This window comes from Clavelina lepadiformis, chromosome 3, assembly GCF_947623445.1.
Source record: "Clavelina lepadiformis chromosome 3, kaClaLepa1.1, whole genome shotgun sequence".
In the NCBI taxonomy this organism is placed as follows: Eukaryota; Metazoa; Chordata; class Ascidiacea; order Aplousobranchia; family Clavelinidae; genus Clavelina; species Clavelina lepadiformis.
This window is the reverse complement of record NC_135242.1, coordinates 25,590,033-25,611,538: the sequence shown is the minus strand read 5'-3', so window position 1 is coordinate 25,611,538 and position 21,506 is coordinate 25,590,033. Positions and strand designations below refer to the sequence as shown.

The window sequence follows — 21,506 nt, the reverse complement described above, 5'->3', positions numbered from 1 at the left end:
CAAACAACCATTTCATTACAAGCCTAATATCAATTGAACATTAGCCAGTAGAGATTACTTTTCTGTAACTTATCATTTATCTGCATAAATGGGTATGGGTACGTATGTATGGGTAAATGGTAAATGGGTATCACACATAACATGTGCTCTCTTTCGCAGGTTTAATATGAACGAAAGAGCCGCATAATACAGGGCAAAGAGACGCGGGTTGGCCGGGCCAGACGGGGAACGTCCTTCTGGTTGGAGGTCAAGCAAGTCGTGATCCTAACAGAATCGCGGAGTAAGTCGTTAGATCTGACGATCCGAAAAAGCCTAACGCCAGGAAAAATTCGTCTTTGATTTTGGTCGATATGGCTTTGCAATGCTTTAACACATGACGACGGAGACCTTTTCATTTCTCTCTTTCCTACGATACAAAATTTCAATTTTATTCGCTCTTCCTCCCTAAAACTTCTTCAAAGTGGACGTTTTGAGTTTTGAAGGATAGTTTTTGATAGATAGGCCTAGATTTCGAGCTTGCAATGGAAGATCGCCACAGAAATTAGAGGAAAACAAACAAAACGCGACAAAAGTGGGCAAGAACGGGCGGGTACCAGAGAACTATGAACGTTACATCAGTATTTCCATTCACCTGTTATGCTTTTTACAATTAACATACATAGTAGCGATTTCAAACGTCCTGATTCAACAGTACAAGAGCAATAAGGACAATATCAATTAACAACTTGAGCAAACCAGTTCTCAGCAAAGCTTTGCTTCCTGATAAACTTCCAGCGGTGAGTGCGCTTTTTCGAATACGAACTAAATGACACTGAGATTTTCGAAAAAACAAGCTAAATTGTTATTTTTGTTTCAGCGTTCAGCAACGCGGCGCCAAATGCATATTTATCGCTCGCATCGGACTTTGCCCAGCCCGGACCAAAAATATTCCAACCACCGTTGATATTTGTTACTGAATGAACATAATCGTGAACAAAACTTCAACAAAAGTTGCTTTTGGGTCCAGACACGGCCACGTGTCCGACCGCTAACCACCCAAACATCTCTAAGGTCAAATAAAACACCAAAACGATCAAATCTTTCTTAGTTTAATTGCACAAAGCGTTGGCTAATTCTCATAATTGGCATATGTCGCTCATATTCGGGAAATGCAAAGTTGTCGTTGATTTTCAGGTCTTCGAAAAGTACAAATTTCTACGATTTTATATTAAATAGTGTTTTACTAAAAACACAATTACTCGAAAAGTCCCATATAAAGCTCCCAGAAAATTTGCATGTGAGCTTAGCCTTAAGCCTATCTGAACCACAACATAGTGTAGATAGCCTTAAGCCTATCTGAGCCACAACTAGTGTAGATAGCCTTAAGCCTATCTGAACCACAACATAGTGTAGACAGCCTTAAGCTATTAAAACATGAAATACCAACAAAATGACGTATGTCAAGCTCCCGCAACACCAGAATTTTGGGACAAAAATCAACATCTTTCTCCATACTTCACCAATTTTAAGACTAATGAATGCGAAATAGTTTATAAAGTTACAAAATAAAGTTTTACCGCCATCTAGCAGGGTACTTCCCCTGCTAAACAACATCAGACACAATGACCTAGTGACCTCGGATGAATTCAACAATAACATAGAAATCACGATTGTGGAGTGTTGACAAGTCATTTACGTCACAAAGCTGATGACGACAAACAACAAACATTGTGACCTGGTGTCGGATCAACTTATCGGCGCAGCAATTCATCACAACACTGCGGCGGCGGTTAAGGGATCATTGCAAATTTGTCAAAACACTGCAGAATTGCAAATTTTTTCATAACTACGTTTGAGCTACTTGAAAGATTTTATAATTTCTAGGCACAGTTGCGAGGCACCAAAGTAAAGAAAAATGAAAGAACTTTGAAATTAATCGAAGGGTCATTATTTGGATGAACTGCGGTGTAGTCAAGAGAACGTCGATTAAATGCTGAGGTAAGTGCTGCGTTTCCATGACGATGAAGATAAGAGTACATGATGGAAAGGTGATGACGTGAGATGACTCATCAGTTAGTCCTGTTTCGGCCGAGTCCATCGGATGAGGATCTTCGGGGATCGATAAAGGAAGAGAAGTTTTGCAAAAAGATCCTCCTCCAATTCAAATTCCTCCTCTTCACGAACGAGGAATATGTCGAGGCAGAGTTGCAGGATTCTATCGACGTATGGAAGCTCGCTGCAGGGAACAACATCAGGTTACTCAGGATCCTGCAGTCAAGTGAAATGAAAGTCTGACTCACGTGAACATGATGGTCGCCGTCGTTCCGATGAATGCAGATCTCACCAACCTCCCAAGCACCAGCACGACCGACACGTACAGTCCGATGATTCTTGTAAAAAACACAAGTTAATGGCGCCATCTAGGATGAATAAATCGAGAGCTGTGTCAATAACTCACCCGTAACTAACTAGGAAACTGAAGCTGGACGACGAGACCTTGTCACTGAAGATGACCATCTTGATGGACGAGGTCGAATCTTCCCTGACCATCCACCACCAGGTGTCGTTGTTGTAAGTTTGCAGGGACAAGTCGAGATCAAGGAACCCGTCGGATAAATTCTCTTGCTCGTTGTAGAGACTCTTTGCGGCCTGGGCAGTTGACGACCTTCCCGGGACGTGGATGAACTCAGGAAAGAGATGTTCAACAGGGCTGAAAACATTAACGCAATGTTCACAAAGCTTTGTCGTCCAGCAATGACCTACTCATGCTTATGAGATTAATACGCCAAAATCCTAGTCAAAGTCAATCATGAGCACCACACGTCACACGTCATAAATGCTGCACCGTAAACAACTACAAAGCCGTTTTAAAAATGGAAGCGAGATTGAACGTAGCACAAACATTGTCAGGAGAGAATTTGAAAACATCTCGGTTCACCATGGGGATTCCCCGGACACGCAAAGTATTAAGAGATGACTACGTCATAACCTTTTTACAATATTACGCTTATTTGTACATTATGCTACATTGCCCGCACGAATTCCTCCTTATTGGTTCACAACGAACACCTGTTCCTTGAGCACGTCACTGCACCAGTGAAGCATAAACAGCGAAATGTACGTCGCCTGAAATCACGTTTGTAAACATCTCGATCCACCATGGGGATTCCCCGAGCAAGAAGCACGGGGAAAGTCCCATAAATTCACTCCCAAAGTCATTTGGAAATAAAATAGAACTAACATGCTGGATATGTTGCCTCCAGAGGTTAGGCCTTGACAAAGGATCTGTCGAGCCGGGTTTCCGACTTCAAGTTTGGCTTCGTTCAATCCAGAAGCACTCAACACCTGGGCTGCCTCAGGGTCTCTACAAAACAAAACCCAGTTTCATAAAAAAAATTCGATTCTGATGAAAGACCGATCCCATATGAATTCCAATGCAACGAAGTTCCAATGAAACTGGTAGCAACTGTTGTAGCAAGATGACCAAAGCAAACTTCTAATCAATCCAAATATGGTAAACACAAGTGGTATTATTGACAAACGAGACAATTTACTTTGTTATGGTCCATTCAAATAGCAATCGAACGGATTTTGTTTGATTCGAGCAGAGTTTGGATTGGAGCTGGTCCCTCTGAGGGGGGCTAATTATCCAAATCGTCTTTGATTGGCCGTCAATGCTGACGTCAACAACTTGTTTGTTCGAGAATCCTTGCAAGAAGAGAGCGGCCTCCTGAGCAGACAAACAAGTCGTAGTTAGCACAACTGGTGACCCCATTCATGGCATGTTGTCCGGGTACCTGGTCATGGGCGAACTGCTGTGAAAATGCTGCGTACTGCGCCGGTGTCCACAAGGTGATATTGTCGGCATCAGCAACAACTTGAAACAATGGCTGCAGAAAATGAGAGATTTAGTATAGAATAGAAACGGAGGACACCTAGTGGATGTAATTACCTCGTACGTTCCGAGAGTTATTTTGACATCAACCTGGGTCGGATTGTTGGGTATTCCCCCGATGGTGAGGGCGATATTCATGAAGAGAAGTGGAAACCAGATGATGGCGAAAAGAATGAAAACGAGAAATCCCCCAACCAGACCCTTGAACAGTTTTGACTTTGCCTCGCCGCGTGGTGAAGGGTACTCCTGACCATAGAAGCAAAAAGAATGCAACGCTGTGTCCAGTCACCTCCTAATCACTTTGTTGAACTCACGGTTTCAAAAACCCTCCAGCATTTAAGTTCGAAGACCTCGGCGTGGATGGACCACATCTTCATCCATTCTCCGATCCCCATCGAGGTTGCGGTGAACATCCAATCCATGATCGCCGTGATCTCCGCTAAGAATGGAATGGCGCGATACCTGTGCAAAAAATCATGCCAGTATCACTGGATGGAAGTCAACGTCGTTCATTGGTGCAAGTAGACAGCCAATAGAAACAAGTTGAAGCACTCACCCTTTGAAGAGAAACAAGTTAGAAGTTCCGAACGATTTTGTGAGGAAATTTCCTGAAACTCGTTTTGGGTAACCAGCTCGGATTTGGTAAGCAGATAACAGGAAGTAGAGAGCTTTGAAGAAATACCAGGTTTGAGCAACGTGGTTCTCGTAGAAGGGCCTGAAATGACAACGCAATGAGATGAATCTATCAAGAACCTGATGACCATTAAGAGAGGTGGAACGCACGTTTTATTGATTGACGGCAAAATAAAGAACAACCAGACGTGGACGCCAACCACAAGCAGAATCTGGAAGATCAACTTTCCAACAAGATTTTTCTTCAAATACAATCCCCGGTCTATGACCATCATACAGAACTGGATCAGGAGCATGACAAGGAAGGCGGTGGGCACGTTGTTGGACTGGATGGTGGAAACAACATCCGTGCTCTGGCTCACGTAAGGCTGGAAAATATACGTTGATAAACACTTGGACCAGGATGTCTTCGAACATTGTGAGGTGCGAGACAACCTCCCAAGAACTCAGCCCAGAGCCTATTTTTGTTCAACCTCGAACAGAGTCAATAACTTTTAATCTACGTTGAGCCTTAAATGCATTTGCCTTCATCACATTTCCTCGCAAACATCGCACATGGTGTTGTGATAATTATTCACTTTCAACCAAACATTAGTGGATAAAGCAATCTGTGACGGCTTGGGAACTTGCCAGGAGCCAAATGACCACATTGAGGTCTGAGGAAGGGCAGCGCGGCAAGAATAATATTTCACTGATGTCACAAAAGCAATTTCTTAAACGTCACAAGCATCAACTTACCCCGAACGCAGAATATCCGAATATTATGATGATAAAATTGATGACATCACAGAGGAACATGTAAACATAGACATCTGTGACGGAGGTGAATTCCTGATTGATAAGATTCCGATAGAGGACATAAGGCTGCTTGGCGTAATGCTGACATCTGTCAAATAAATTTAGTTGACGACCAAGATTAATTGCTAGGATGTCTCTGTGGAACATGCATGATGCCAGGATCGCTTGCTCTTCAGCACTATAATGAACCACCTCTATTATTACATCACAAATGGGATGGATGTGTGCATGCTGTGTGGCTACAACATCAACGACATTAAGGTCATGCTCACTACCTCTGAGCAGCATCAAATAATTTCACAGAGATTTTATTATTTGCGAAATAAGAGACATTAATTTTAACCCGTAAGTCCTTTCTCATAGTTGCCAACGACCTAGTAAGCACAATAATGACCCATTTAATTGAGAAAATTATATGTTTGCTGTGAACAAAACTACACAAAGACGCAAACACCAACTGAACCATAAAGCAGTGTAACGTAATAAAAGCCTTAAGCCTGGTTAGAAGCTGTAATAAGCTTTAGATCACCTTTTGATGAAAGATGCCTTTTTTTTCTTCTCCGATTCTCTGCCAGGTGCGTTCCCTGTTTGGTTCCTTTGGTTTATTTCGACGAGGTCATCTGCAGATCGTGAAGTTGAAGGTTCTGAGTAAAAAATGCAAGTTCAACAGACAACATGCCAGCATCTGCTTCAATTCATCGACCAACTATAGAGCAGAAGGTTAAAAGAGAACCATCTCACCGTCATTTCTTCCTTCAACAGCTTCGTGTGCTCCATGCTCAGAATCCCACAAACCAAACACCTAATTACATCACAATACGTCATTATTACACATTACAACTACCGACAGCAGCAACTAATTACCTTTAAAATTGAAATATGAAAAAACACAGCAAGTAGCTGAAGAAGCTCCATGACACTCCAAGTGGAGGACTGTTCAATTCCGATAAAACGTGGCGGCCAGAATGGCTCATTCAAGTTGATATTCGTCGTTGCTTCCTTGTTCCACGGAAAGAATTCAAATTGAAAGATGAACTTGATGACAATTATGACCTGAAGAGTAATATATTCATGAACTTCTGACATATCCATGAATTTCAGTTAATATGAAGCTCTCCGTCAAGCTCACTTCTAGATAAATAATCGCAAAATTCCAGAATTTTCTGCTTGGTCTTGGATTGGAGAGAGTGGCCCATAGCAGGACACAGGCGGGGAGGACAAGAGAAAGAAGAGAAGCCATTAGCATCAGGTTGAGGATGATCAGGAAATAACAAACTATGTCCGTGTGTGAGACGACCGTGTACCTGCTCCAGTGCAAATTGCATATCAACAACTGAGGTGACAAGCGCAGGGAACATGATGTGGCTCACCAAATCGCATAGAAGAAGCGAAGAAGCCTGCTCTGATCTTTATCAAATTCTATTGGTTCAAGATCTATCCAATCACAAGCCAGCGAGGGTGTTCTGCACAAAACGCATCAAAATAAAGTTACGAAAAAACAAAAGGATTGCAATACTCTCTCCACAAACCTTTGCTGCTTTCTACATTTATCCGTTTGCTCGTCAATTTCAATTGTGACCTCACTAAGAGATCTACGTGGAGCCATCTGTTTAAAAACAGCATTTTAAAAAATTTGCGATGAGTTTGACAAAAAGTATAATTGGATATCCACCTGCTGGTCGAACTTCTCTTTGCTCAGCTGGTCTTTCTCCACAGAGATCCTCAGCATGACATTTCTATAGTTCTTGTTGCGAGTGTTTAAGAAGAGAATGAAAGAATCGAATGAGGCAAGCAGAAGTTCGCCGACAAATCTCAAACCTTTTTTCATCTTATCTGCACACAATGCATTTTGACATCATACTACAACCATGATTATCTTTTGCACTCACCCAGTATTGAATTTTTCTCTTCATCATGTGATTGCTCTCCATCATGTGATTGCTCCCCATCATGTGATTGCTCCCCATCATGTGATTGCTCCCCATCATGTGATTGCTCCCCATAATGTGATTGCTCCCCATCATGTGATTGTTCATCATCATGTGATTGCTCCCCATCATGTGATTGTTCATCATCATGTGATTGCTCTTTTGACGAATTGGAAATTTCATCACATTCTTCAGTTGCAGGAATAACTTGAAACAAAGATTAAAAATTCTTCAAACTCTTCAGGGAATTGTAACAACGCAATTTACCTTCCAGTTTCTTCTTGTCGGCTTCTCTCTCCCTCAACACTTCGTCGATGCCAGAAGTTCCCGCTTTATGAACCATCTATTGACCAATCAGAAACACTGATAACAAATGACAGAGGCAGGGGTGAATAAGTGCGGAGATGGTTCAATTACCTTGATTGGGTCCATGATTTCCAGATCATCTCCGTGAAGTAAATTCCTTCTCACGGTCTCATCATCGAACATGTAGTAATCGCCAGCTCGTATCGCTGCAACAACAAGACATAGTTGAATCCGGTGTCAGTTGCAAAGTCATATAACCTCTCACCATCCACGTGGTTCCTGATGAAAGTCATTCCCTTCCTCAGAGTCGAGTATCGATCCTGAATCCTTAACATCCTGTAACATCAGAAATTTCATCTTTTTTATCTTTATCGCGAATCACAGATTACAAGAGTTCACTCACAAAAACACGCAAAGGGTTCTTTTGTGATGACTTGTATTAACGGCAATATTTTACAAGCCGTAGCATCATAGACAGCATACAATACCATCTACAACAACAACTCACGATTCTTTAATCGCACTTATGCTTTCTTCCTCCAGTCTTTTTCTTTCATTCACTTCTTCGATCAACTTTTCTTGAAAGAGTTCACCGCCCCTACAAGTCACCACCAGTCATTACACGTTGACGATGTGATAAGGCAGGGGTGGCCAAACTGCGGCTCTCGAGCCGCATGCGGCTCTTTGAGCCTTTAATTGCGGCTCTTTAATGAATTAGCATTGTTGAATTAGACATGCATTTTCCCGGTCAAGACGAGTTGTTTGATCAGATTATGAAACAATGCGTTCTATCACACGTAGTAACAATGGACTCATTGTTAGTAATAATGAAATTACACTCCAAAAACTACATTATTGTACCGAAGTGTGCTAACTTATACACTGTAGTTAAGCACTGTCAGATTGAAGCTGTACGTCAGGGCTGACCTAGTTTTAAGTCTTGGTTACGTTATACTAATAATTGCAAAAAGAGTTGGTGAAGACTCATAGTATCACCACGTAGCACTAATGTTTATCAATAGCTACACTTTGTTGTGAGTGAATAAATTCGAATTTTTATTGTGTTTGTGTTGTGGCTCTTTTAAAACTGGAATTTGTTATATGCGGCTCGAGCATGAAGCAGGTCTGGCCACCCCTGTGATAAGGCAACCAAGTCCACAGTTTCCCAACATATCTGACACCAAAGTACCTGGCAGAAAGCTGCATTGATATTCTTGTGTCCTCAACGACATGAAGGAAATAGTAAGATGTGAAAATTCTCCGCTGAATCAAGAGGAACAAAAAACAAACAAAATCCCAGGAAAGTCCAGCGTTGTCGTAAGAAAGTTCGCAGTCACTCGAGAAATCTTTAAAACAAGGTCAAAATGCAGTGGATCGACGCCTGACCAATGACCATACAGCGACATCATTCATGGTTTAAAATGAACAGGCAAGATACCACGTATTAAAACTCACCGGTTAGATGATAAGCAGCAGGTTTGGAGCAAGCCAAGCTCATGAGCTGGACAAACCAACAGGCTTTATTTACAAGAGTGTCGATAAAAACACAGGATGCGATTTGAAGACTCGCTTTCAACGTAATCACAGACACAGTGTAACCTTAAACAAACGAGTCAGTGGACATTATGATCACTTGTTTTAAATCAAAATATTTGACTTACCAAGCAATATATTGACCAGCTTCACCAGTCGACTCGGTCTTCCTAAGACCAACGATTGCTGCTTAGCAAGGAGGTAGAAGAAGAAGACGAGGTATCCGAGCGTGAACATCGATATCCGTGATGTGCCGGCCAGGAAAATAATCGACATTGTGATCCAGATTGTATACTTGAAGATAAAAACTTTTATTTGATCCAGAATTGATCGGGAACCCTTCAGCATGAAGTTCTTCTTTGGGTTGGTTGACAATGTAACTCTGTCCAAGTCTACGCCAGTTAAATATTTATTGTCGCCACCATACTTTAAACCAATGTTGGATTCACGTCGAAAGACGTACAACTGGCAAATGACAAACAGCAACTGGAAGAAATCGGCTGAAAAGGAAATTTGAAAAAATAAAAACCTAAAATTCAGAGAATTTGTTGGAAAGCGACAACATACCAATGGATGTGGTGCTGTCTTTTACCAAAAAGTAATCTGGAAGATAAAGCCAAAGAAGTAATCGATCTCTTATGGTTTTATTTTCCATGATATGGTCCCAAGGGTAGTTGTGATCTGCAAGTGGAAGCATAATTATTTGCACTTCACTTGTGCGTACACCAAGTCATGAAACTTACCTGAGCACCAGACTGGTGGAATTCCGAGAGATGCAAAATATACCCAAAGCAGCAAGATCATGAGCATAATGACATAAAAGCTCCAATATCTGAGAAAGAGAAGTGCAATGAAGTGCAACAGTCAACTTGATTTGTTACCACTGCAAAGCAACCTGAAGACAGCGGCCCTTCTATGAAGTAGAAGAGGGATTATGAGCAGAATGCAATAGAGTGGTGACAAGAGATCCATTCTGGTCCACACCGTTATAACACTCATAACAAAGCAGGTCTGCATTTATAAAGGCGGCTTTTACTGACTCGACTTTTACTGTAATTATGTTAAATGTTACAAACAGCAAACAACAGAAAACAAAGATATTACTTCAACGCCAAACTTGTAGAAGAAATAATTGATAAAATATTTTGCACAATCAATGATTCCTCGATCCACTTCTCTCCAAGTTATGCTCGGATAAAATGCTGTCACCACTGGAGGGGGCTCTTGATGCCATAAACGCCTCCAACTTTGCCTCCGAGCAACGGTCCTTTCAAGGGCAATCATCAATACAATAGCAATGTAGCCCTAAATATTTTAAAAACATGAAGGACCCAGAAGCAAAATAATCACACCCCAGCTTGAAACTGGTTGTTGTGATATGAGCTGTAACCATGGTTACCTCAACATGATAAAAGAATGACGAGGTGAAGCCGGTGCCGGTCTTTGACATCTTTCCAACTCCAATCCAGTCGGTCAAGTGGTACTTCCCCGTCTCATTCCCGTCCTGACGAAGAAAAATAGAAACATGATGCTCACGGCTCTGGTCAGCGAACGACAGATCTGTGTAACTATGGACAATCTTCGCACCGTGCAGTTGTAAACAAGGTTGGCATCTTCTGAAATGAACCGAAGTTGATAAAACATGATCGCGAGAATGAGCAAGGATGCAGCGGAACTCGTCATGATGAAGAGGGGGGAGTGGAGCTTGCGCAGAGGCAAAAGCAAAACCCAGAAAACCACAAAGATGGCGTAGAACGCAGTCACCTTCAACACAAGAATCCCATTTTAGGAAACATTTTAGAACACTTTGCTGCAAAAACTTCGCATTATTGCAAAGGCAAGCAAGCCAAGTGCATTAAAAATGTTTCAACATATGCTTTATAAAATGTATGGAGTGTATAATAATATATATAACAAATAAAGCTCTCATGGTACCTGATGTGCAGCGGCCGCATAAACTGTCACAAACACCAACGCCCACATATGGAATTCCATAGCTCGCATAAAAAATGACATAAAAGCACCCCAGGCTTTCAACAAGAGTGGGGACCATTCATGAAATTTTTGCAAAAACCAATTTTTGCGATCCTTGTCTACATAACATATGTCATTTTATGAAATGATTTATTAAAAACCACAGAAATGAACTGCACAAAGAATTAAGATAAAACAAAAAATCAAAACAATCAGAAAGAATAATTCCATGCTTGAAATGAATTCATGACATATATAATCATTCTCTTCTTAAGATCATTTTCCTTATGATGCCACGTATTGCAATTGCTAAGAGCTACAGGTTAAAATAAAGGTGAAAGGTTAAAATGTGCTGCCCCGGTATATGCACTAATTATACCAGCAAGCTCGTCCCAGTTTTTATCCTGCAAAAACATTTTGCGTCATAGACAAGACGACTCTCTACCACCACCTGTAGGACATTCAAGTTGCGTGCATATTTCGTAATTATTAACGAAGCCAAACAGTTGCTTACTATAGTATATGCATGTTTTCAGCAGCCTAATCCAAACCATAGACTTTGACTATTTTACTGCTTCTATTCTTTGCGAACAACAAAAAGAAACGACAACAACACCTGCACATATTCGGGTTCATACAAATATCAAGCAAGTCAACACGAAAAAATCCCATATTGCTATCAGCACTAGACCATTAAAGTTCATCTGCGTGTTGCCCAATTTGGTTTTTAAAAATGATACATTTGGTGCGTAATTTGCTTTATTTCTATAAAGAAATTTGAATAGATACAGAAAACCTAAACCGGCAAATGATTTTTATTGTAAAAGCATTGTCCCTATATAAGCTGGAAGTTATCAAACTAAATAACTATTTCTTGCAAAAGTTTAGAAATAAAATTACAAATGAAGTTATGTATATTCAGGTTGGCCTTTGTTAGTGTTCGTATACGCCCAAATCTACACCAACACGATATTCCCATTCGAGTTTGAGTTCATATCGACCCATCCCTAATTATGACTGACACGACTATGCAAAGACAAACAAATTCTTGCCTGGACCTCCTCTACCTGTCGATCAATGGTAGGCAATGGCGTGATCGAAAGATTAAAAATTAAATAATTAGTTTAATTTAATTGCGATGGCACAAGTAATCCATGTAAGCCCCATCCATTTGGCCTGATATGCATGAGAACGAACCTACTGACCTATACAAGTCATATTGAAGTTTGAGATTGAATAGGATCGGAGTTTTTAAAAAGCTTGCAACAGAAATTACACTACTAAAATGACACAAAAAGTTCCAACTTTGAAATGAGCCTAGTTTGATCTCACAGTTGCATGTAGACCACCATTTCCAATATGGAAGCCGCTACGCATTGATTAGTCCATTATTAGACTGATGTGCAGGACAACAAAACCATACTCGCTAAAAACACATTAAACTAGAAATTAAATAGCACAAAAAATTACGACAGTTTAAGCCTCACTTCAAATTAAGCTTCATAAATAATAAATGAAAAAGATATTTTCCTTTCTAATTTGAATTGTTACGCTTTGATGCAAACCTTGTATCACAGGTGCCAAGCAAAAAATAACCTTGCATCAAATAAATTTTTATCACATAAACTACATCTGGCCTTAATTGTACCTACAGTGCAAAACTGTTATTTACATAATAACTACTTAATTTTGACAGTTTTTGTTGAGGTCATGGTAGGATGAAACTTTAAAGTTTATTTTCACATTTGTAACCTAATTTTAATTTGAACAAATCTAAATAACAAAGCATCACTTGACAATAAACGACATTGCTGCAAGGTCCACTGGAACACACAGGACTATTTCAAATCCACGTTGCAAGAATTATAAGAATAATGTTTAAGTACAAATATGCTGGCAACTTAAAGAATTAGAGCATAATCACATGATTTTAAATTACTCCCGGCTCTTCATAAAGCCCAACACCAACACATGCATGCTGTCATGCTCCATGAAACCATAGACAACAAACACGTTGATTACATTGACATCGAACATATTGACCATAAACGTATTGATTAATTCAAAGGAAGCAAAAATGGTTGATAAATAGATCAAAATATTGCGATGGAACATAATTAAAACTGAAAACAAGGAGCAGAAAACAGACCTTGCATGATTGTTGTACCTCCTGATAATTCGTTCATTTCGTATTCGTCACCATTCCTCGATTCATGTGATTGGTCGGTTGCGTTGCTCAAAGAGTGTGCGACAACCACTGGTCGATCGGTCACCTGATCAAGATCCAACCAATGAAAATGCAGAATTGAGATTAACTTACTGTTGGTACCTCAAGGAATCTTTTGTTGAAATAATGGAGTTGAAAAATGACGACAAGCAGGAATAAGCCGGGGATGAGGACCATGCCGAGAAGTTGACCCGACGTCTCGGCTTGCTCCAGACCAAGATCGTTCAACCTTGACAAGAGAGTGACATCAAAATTTGCCGTAAGCTATCGTTAACGTATCAGGTTGTACTTAGCATCAGAGAAATTTGTCAAACTTCTCCAGTAGTTCGGGAATTCTTTGAACTGATAAGTGTAAATGAGGGCAAGCACCAACATGCTGTAGGCAACCAGCACCGTCCAATATAATGTCAAAGTCGTTCTCCAAACCCTCCACGACACCTGCATCAAAAGAAGATTTCATGAGCAACAAGATGTCATCGTCATGACTCCGTTGCGATGGTGATCCGTACAATATAGGTGAAAGTGTTGAGAAGAAAGAAGAACATATAGATGAGCTTCATGCCATCAGGATAACCCTCAGTGCCCACGGCTAAGTGAAAACCAATAACAACAAAGATCCAGTATTTGGAAAGAAATTCTTTGACACATGAGGCAAAATTTTCCATCAATGATGATTCATTTCTGGTTTGACTTTCTGAAACGAGCAAAAGTTTTACAAACAACTGAACTTGTGTTTATTCATTCAGGCTCAGTATCAAGGTATCAGGGTCAATTCACTGAACATTCCCAGCAAATTACCAGCAATGGCTAATGCCAGTTCAATGATTTGAATAACAAAAAACGCAATTAAATATAATCGCTTTAAGCTTGAACAGCGTTGATGAATTTTGTTATGATGTCATTTCTTCGACATTCCCATGTACCATTTCCAGGAAGTCGTCAATAGCAAAGCAGTGGAAAGCAAATGCAAATAGCAACAGCTTAATGCAATCTTTGGCATACTAATCAATGTCCCATAACTGACATTAGGACAAATTTTTGCAAACAAATTGCATGGGAGGCAGTTATAGAGCCCTGATAATGAAATATGTATAAATAGAGCACACCTGATGATGCTTGTCCAAGACGTCGTATGAACATGAACTGATGAAGAACCAGCCAGAAACCACAAAGATACAAAATCTACCAAATGCTCACATTTTATACTTTGGCATCAACAATTAAACTTTAAGAGTCGATATGGCAGGCGACGTTACCTGTGCGCCCAGGTGGAGGCATGGGTAGTCATATCGACGCAACCCAAATGCAGAGAGATACAAAATCTGGCCGTCTGTCTCATTTATTACCGTTGGAAGCTCAGATTCTTTCAAGTTAAGAGAGTAGATGAACTGAAACAAAACATGTGATTGCACACAGAGTGTCAAGTTTTTAATTCAAGAAGATTTCAGCAAACCTGACCTGGAGTAGGACGAGGCACGAACCATACAATGCGAGGAGAGGGGAGGAATAAAGCGTGTACCTTGCCCGCGCCTTCGTCAACCACAGCACACAAGACCACATGAGCAGGACAAATGTGAGCCAGCTGTGGTAAGTGACACTCCAGAGCTGAAACAAGCAACAGAATATGCAAGTCTGTAAAAAATATCCAAACATATTGAGAAGGACAAACCATCATGACAACGAGAGCAACAACATAGAAGGAGAATTGCTTTATCTCTGAAAGCCACTTCGATATTTGAACAAGAATCCCTTTGTTTGCACTGGGCCCATCTATCTGGCTTGCTTAAACAGAAATCAACATAAATCACATTACTGACAAGTAATGACATCACAACGTGGAAAAGCTCTTGTTTGAAAAGGTGTTCCTGGCAGCAAATGCCACGTAGTGTTTGACGTTTGCATTTTTATTGAGCAAACCACTGCAATAGGCCAAAATATGCACGAATATGTACAACTGTATATGGTAAAATAGCACAGGCTTGCGATTGCGAATGCAACGCATGCATGTTCAAGACTGGAATTAAAATGCTTAAACTTCCACAAAATAGACATCGGGTTACAAAGACAATGTTTACATAGACATAAAAATCTTCCTTACCAGCTTGCTTTGGACCATTGTGTCTTTGCTTCGACGTTCCGGGGCGTTCAGAGGGATGAGATGCTTGGATCGCTTCATAATTGTGAGGTGTCTCCTCCCCTGCCACTAGAGGCTGCACAAGAGGCAATTAAGACGACTTATCGGCTGAATGCGGACTCATGATAAGATGAAAGTGCTAAGAGATCACAAACTGAACTCGTGCTGCTCACTCATGTGCGAAAAACAATTACTTAGCGTTTTTACTTTGCTGTGTCGTCAAAATACGACCATTATAACAGATAAACTTAATAACCATAAATACAATTTTGTCATAAAGAGTCTCTGTACCTGAACAATAACCTTTAATTATTCATTGTTCCTTATTATCAAGGAATCACACAAACAATAACCGGATTTAAACAGCAGCAACTATTTGGAAGCGCCATGCCGATGGATTAGCACCACATGCACAAGTGATCATGCCGACTGATAAATGATAATTAAAGTGGGTCAGCACCATAACATGCCCGAAGTGCTGCAGAACATGCAAATTATCAAAGTGAAATCAGCAGCCATTCAATTGCCCAACATGTTTCAAAGAATGAAGAGATTAACAACTGCACGGCCACAAATATCATAGCTGCAACAACATGTGGATGAAATTCTGAACAAATTTCAACAAAAACTTTCACAACAATCCTCGATAAGCATGCAAGCATATAATTAACCCGCACTTGCAATGTGGCTCCAGTTTCCATGTATTCCAACACACTCTCCTAAAGTTCAAAAGCATTCAAATTACGGCAAGCCTAAATCACTTAACGCTATAAAACAAGCTACATTTAACAAAGTAGGACAGTTTGATAACGTGAATCTATGCGCTAACTATGATCAAACATTAATTATTACAACGGAGAATTCTCATAAATCGGGTGGTTCTTGTGTTGAATTAGAAAGAAATTAGGTGATTAGTTTAGATTAGATGATATTTCTAAGGGTGAAAATGAAAAAACCAACTCACAAAAGTATATGCTTGAGCCTTAATGTAACTCACACTGAGTTGCAAGCTTGATAGCGAGTGAAAAATTTAACTGAATGGGGTCAGCACAGTTGGGTTGCGCTTATGACTGGATTACTGGAACTGCATTTCGAATCTATTATTGTACAAGTTTGGAATTGTGCTGCCACTGCTATGCCTTCATTCCATATAAGGTAAACGACATACAACACCTAATCTAAGAGACCTGATTCTTAAAGGATTGGAATCCAATTTTAGTTTTTTAACTGAATCCTAGGAACCGGTTAATACGAGAGTAATGATACTATAAATGTATTATATAATATTATATAATACTCGTAAATGCCTATACCGATTATTATTGTTATCGATTACCGAACATTTACTGGCATCAACCATTAGTGTCGTTTTTATATGAGCACAGTTTCACACCAGCAAGCTTGGAATTTTAGTTGCTACAGCTGCTATCAGAGCATGTTGGACTATTTTCACTATTTTATCTTTGATGTGTGACAGCTAGTCAGTGAATATACTAACGAGGTTTGTCTACAAATTCAAACTCAGTCTGTAATGATAGCTTCTGCTGCATTTGATGTCTTTCACAGATTCAAATTGCGAGTATTCTAGAATAGGATTTCAATTAACCTATTTTAGAACATCCTATAATAGTTAATTATTCAGTAGTGTACATCCCTATAATAAGTTAAACCTCAAATAGCAGGTCATTTTTTAAAACCCGAGCCTGTTGGATAGAATCTATCTGATAGACAGTGTGGCTAGAATCAGCTGTCGGCAATGTCTTTTGTGAATCGATTTAAATTGCTTCTTTTCAAAACCAGTAATTCACTTTGAATGCATTTCACATTGCCAAATAAAATTTTTAGAAAATCTTTGACTTGATCACGGAAAAGACTTGATAATCAAATCACTAAAATTGGCAAAGCACGATTTATGTTGATTGTGAGTGAGATCGCGACTTATAGCATATAAGTTGGGATTTTGATCAAAACTTGAGTAACAAATTGCAGGTTGCGACGCCATCAGCACTTAAGTTAATTTTTTCATCACTGCTCAAGTTTTTCCAAAATTAAAGAAATTGATAAAAAAAACACCGAACACAATTAAAGTGGAAATCTTACTCAACCAGGTCATAACACACATCACCATATTAACACACATGAAATACCATTCACAGGGTAAAATTAAACATTCATTTCTTAAAATTTCTATCGAGCCAGCAGTCCTTGCTTTGTTGTTTAACAAGTGAAAGAAATAAAGCAGAAGAAACAAAGAAATGTGACTAAAGCAACTCAAACATGAAGCGAGACCACCACAACCACACAAACATCAACCACTCACCTTTCTTTCGTCTTTCTTTGTGCGACTACTTAATATCCCACCACTGGATGGCAGCAAACTAGACTGCTGCTGCTGCAAAACCTACACAGGGTTAACGACGTATACGTTTAACATCAACAACGTATATGCTTTGTGATTCAACAATATTGCGTTGGTTTGATTAAAACATATCAGTCCAATATTTGTATCTGTCTGTTCACCTGGCATAAGAAAAACTGTTTGCAACAAATCATTTCAAAGGATAAACAAGCTCAATTCTCCAATATACATAAAATTACATATTTTTATGAGTACTGCATATTTTTCAACAAATTCAACCTCAAAGGAATTGTCTGCATTCGTTTAAATATATTCACAGCTTCAGCAGTAAAACGTTACGACAAAGATACGCTTACATGAGAGTCCTGGAAATACATCCGGCAGCCAACTGCAAGTGACCAATGCAGGAGGAAAATGCATGCAGGGCTCACAAACTCGGTCCATGGCAGGGCAGGGAATAGCAAGAGCTTGTATGTAGCATCACAATCTGTCCTTATGATGGCCGTCAATCCAATGAGCCTGGAACAATGATGTAACAAGTCACTCATAAGAGGAAGTCAAAGTGATTGAAACCATGAGAACGTGTCGTACCGGGCAGCCAATGAATCTGGTGGAACAAAATCTTGAGCAAAGTTGAACTGATAAATGAAAAGGGCAAGCAGCTGCAAGAAGGTAACGGCCGACACCATTGCTCTGTGGAGCATAAACGATGAAACAGAGATCGAAGTGAACAATAATGAAGCAAATAATCTTTCACAAAACTTCACCTGAATGATGCGAGAAGCGAAGTCAGCAATGACACTTGGCAAGCCCACAAGAACGCAAACATCATGAAGGTTAGAAGGTAGACAGACGACACCACGCTTGGAAGAGCAATACCTGAAATTTCACAAAGTGTCATTTTAAGCGGTACCCTAATTGCCGTGTATAAATAATAATATCTGTACTTAACCTGCTAATGCCATAAAAATCATGTTTACACATAAAATTGTGGCATTTTTTAAAACAACAGACAAGGATTTTGGCTCGGAAACTGCAGATTGTTCTTGCCTTGCAAAGTAGGCTGTGAAAAAAAATCGAACAATCTGTTTAAAATCTACGGATCTAGTCTTCAAGAAATGAAACAGACTTCAGATGATGTCACACTAAGCAGTGTCATAATAACACAGAACAATCTTACCGGATGTTTTTCTAATTAATATGTAAGTTCCAATCCCGAGCAAGAAGACTGCGACATCAGGGAGCAAAAGTCTCAAAATATTTCCAACATCTTCATGGTCGAGTCTGTGAATGATGACGTGTCAGATTACTATGAGAACCTCATGCAAACATTTTATGGAAAAGAAATACCTTTGGAAGCCGACATATCTTGCTATGCTTTCTACCCTAGAGCCTGCGTGTGAAAAGCCAAGTTATAAAACAAGCATTTACGATAATTGACATACATGAGAAATCGATTAAAACAGGAAATAATCCTTTGATTTCTGATTAGTCACTCACAGTAATCTCCGAGAATGGAACCATACGGAGACATGACCAGGAGGACGATTTGGAAGCATATGTGACCAAGCAAGAATAAGCCGGAGAGAAGTGCGGTGGCCAGAGCAAATCCCGCCCATGATCCTGAAATTCATGTTTTTCTTGAAACAATTTAACAATCTGAATAAAACTTAACAAAAACTTGACAATAACTCAATGAAAATATGCATTACTGACAAGTCTGCTCCATAAGCCTGTGCGCCAGATAATAACTTTTAGAACAATGAAAGAGAGTAATATAATACTGAACATATGCAATCTCCAATCACAAACCAATTTTATCGGGCCGCAGTTGTGGAGTGAAAGGCAGACCAAGCAGAAGAATTAGATAAACACCGGAGAGCAAATTGTAACGAAATATAACACCTGAAATATTAAAAGATTTTTTAGCTTTATACTTCTCACTAGTTCTATGCAACAAAAAGCATTCTGTGACCAGGGAAAGAAAGTAAATCACAGAAATATTCTAGAAAACCATATCCCAGAATGGCACGATATCTATATATAGAGAACTTCAAATCCTATTCCAAAAGATTTTAAACATAAATAGTTCAAGGCCCAAAGGTAATTTCTTTTCAACTTGCAGTGAGGGCGCAAATTTATTGGTGGCTTAATAAGAAGAGAAATATCTCAAGTTGAATAATGCTGTAGCTGCAATGCTTCATTTTCCAAAAATAATCACTGGACTTTGAACCAAGCTGGCAGAACTGTGTATAGTATGTATAGGTTTGTCACAAACCACAACAGGTAAAACGTGTGTCAGTGAAAGCATTTTACCATGTATATATCATACTTACAGTTAAAGAACACCATTTTGCCAGGATTGACATTAACACAAACACCTTCACATGATTTTAAAGACTTACAATTTTCAAACAGAAAATTTTAGTTTCCAGGTAAAATTAAAACCTTATATACAGACATGCAGTATGTAATTATAGCCTATTATACAGCAGATAAGACAAGACAAGATAAGAAAAACAAAGTTACCAGTAACCTATTATTTACCACTCAAAATAACTTACTTGATACTAACGTGATTGGCAAAAATATCCAATAAACGACCCATGTAGAAGACGTTATGACAGCCATCGCCCAATGACGCAATTCTATGACGGCAGCATATTATATGCAGATATTATTGGTAAACACTCAATCTGTTCAAAGTGATTTATCTTGTTATAATGTAAACCAAAATTGAAAATTATAAAACATTAACCCTATATTCTAATCACTCTAGCCTATTACCAAACTTAACTGAAACTTAGTCTCCCAAACAGGGTAGGCTGCTACTGGATTAAATCTAGGCAACCCTTTATGCTCATTTTCTACTAAACTAACTAGGCTACATAAGAACGTGTCAACTATCACATCAATTAACCAAAGTCAGTTGTTTAAACTCTATAGATAATATCGATGTTTCTAGACCCAGCTGAAAACTATGGCAGCTTATGACGAGAAACTGTGTGGGCAAAGATGCAAATTTTGACGTGATGGCGTGCACACAAGCCACAATTCTTTGTTTATTTATTATAAATTGGTGTACATACAACGACTTTTTGTATCTAGTGTAAAAGTACACAACCACGGGAAGCAGTTGCGTAATAGACCCCGCTGCCCAAATTGTGACATTATTTAGTTGCGTACCTTCGCACTATGCCATATTTTTTCTTTGTTTATTTATTAAAAATCGGTGTGACGATAAGAAAACTGAGCCTGCAGGGGGAAGAATTTTGTGTGTGAAGCTGTCACACTTTCCACTATTGCAGTTCTATATACACATATAGAAGTATAGTATACAAATATATGTAGTGTATATAGAATTATTGGTAATATAGCCTTCCTAAAAGAAACACAGATTAGAAGTTTCAGAGCACGTTATCTCACCAAAAGTGTGTCTCCACAATTTCCCGTCATAAACAACGTCATACTTTCAATACTAGCCAGTCCCGTGCTTCTCGATTCATTATTCACCTGATATGCGAGCGACAACAGTAAAAATGTGGCATAGAAGCCAGCCTACTTCTTTCGGCTACACGATAACTCAAAAAACTCTTCCTCGTCAATTGCATGAATATAACTTGTTCTGCACAGGAAATACGTCTGTTTAGTTTTTCACTTGTCAATTTGCTTTTGTGTTTACTAGAACAACAACTGTAAAAATCCCAACTGCAAAACCTATGATACTTCTTTTATTTTAT

The 21,506-nt window shown here is 39.3% G+C and overlaps 1 protein-coding gene across 6 annotated transcripts; it reads right to left on the bottom strand.

Moving 5' to 3' along the window:
- Positions 1-1,072: 1,072 nt before the first annotated feature.
- Positions 1,073-20,462, bottom strand: LOC143450723 (piezo-type mechanosensitive ion channel component 1-like). Of its 6 annotated transcripts, none has more exons than XR_013114765.1 (54): positions 20,331-20,462; positions 19,579-19,671; positions 19,267-19,389; positions 19,117-19,159; positions 18,947-19,050; positions 18,719-18,829; positions 18,534-18,645; positions 18,358-18,459; positions 18,123-18,285; positions 17,728-17,808; positions 16,085-16,126; positions 15,372-15,483; positions 14,943-15,055; positions 14,732-14,878; positions 14,530-14,661; positions 14,380-14,455; positions 13,783-13,967; positions 13,563-13,711; positions 13,376-13,502; positions 13,196-13,319; positions 11,008-11,165; positions 10,660-10,836; positions 10,472-10,576; positions 10,177-10,377; positions 9,968-10,083; positions 9,816-9,904; positions 9,640-9,753; positions 9,201-9,572; positions 8,995-9,138; positions 8,729-8,885; positions 8,048-8,137; positions 7,805-7,875; positions 7,651-7,745; positions 7,501-7,576; positions 7,195-7,440; positions 6,978-7,138; positions 6,835-6,911; positions 6,676-6,768; positions 6,435-6,609; positions 6,170-6,358; positions 6,047-6,107; positions 5,835-5,949; positions 5,246-5,393; positions 4,658-4,875; positions 4,431-4,589; positions 4,189-4,336; positions 3,932-4,120; positions 3,777-3,869; positions 3,534-3,709; positions 3,221-3,343; positions 2,438-2,689; positions 2,280-2,369; positions 1,332-2,215; positions 1,073-1,294 (listed from the first exon to the last, which is right to left on the bottom strand). XR_013114765.1 is itself a non-coding variant. In XM_076951386.1 (54 exons), the coding sequence occupies exons 1-54, from the start codon at positions 20,395-20,397 to the stop codon at positions 2,053-2,055; spliced, it is 6,993 nt and encodes a 2,330-aa protein (XP_076807501.1). In that variant the 5' UTR covers positions 20,398-20,462; the 3' UTR covers positions 1,073-2,052. The 6 variants fall into 6 exon arrangements, 5 of the variants coding, with proteins under 5 accessions (XP_076807501.1, XP_076807497.1, XP_076807498.1 ...); XM_076951386.1 differs by having other exon boundaries at positions 1,073-2,215; positions 7,195-7,213; positions 7,268-7,440; XM_076951382.1 differs by having other exon boundaries at positions 1,073-2,215.
- Positions 20,463-21,506: the final 1,044 nt, after the last annotated feature.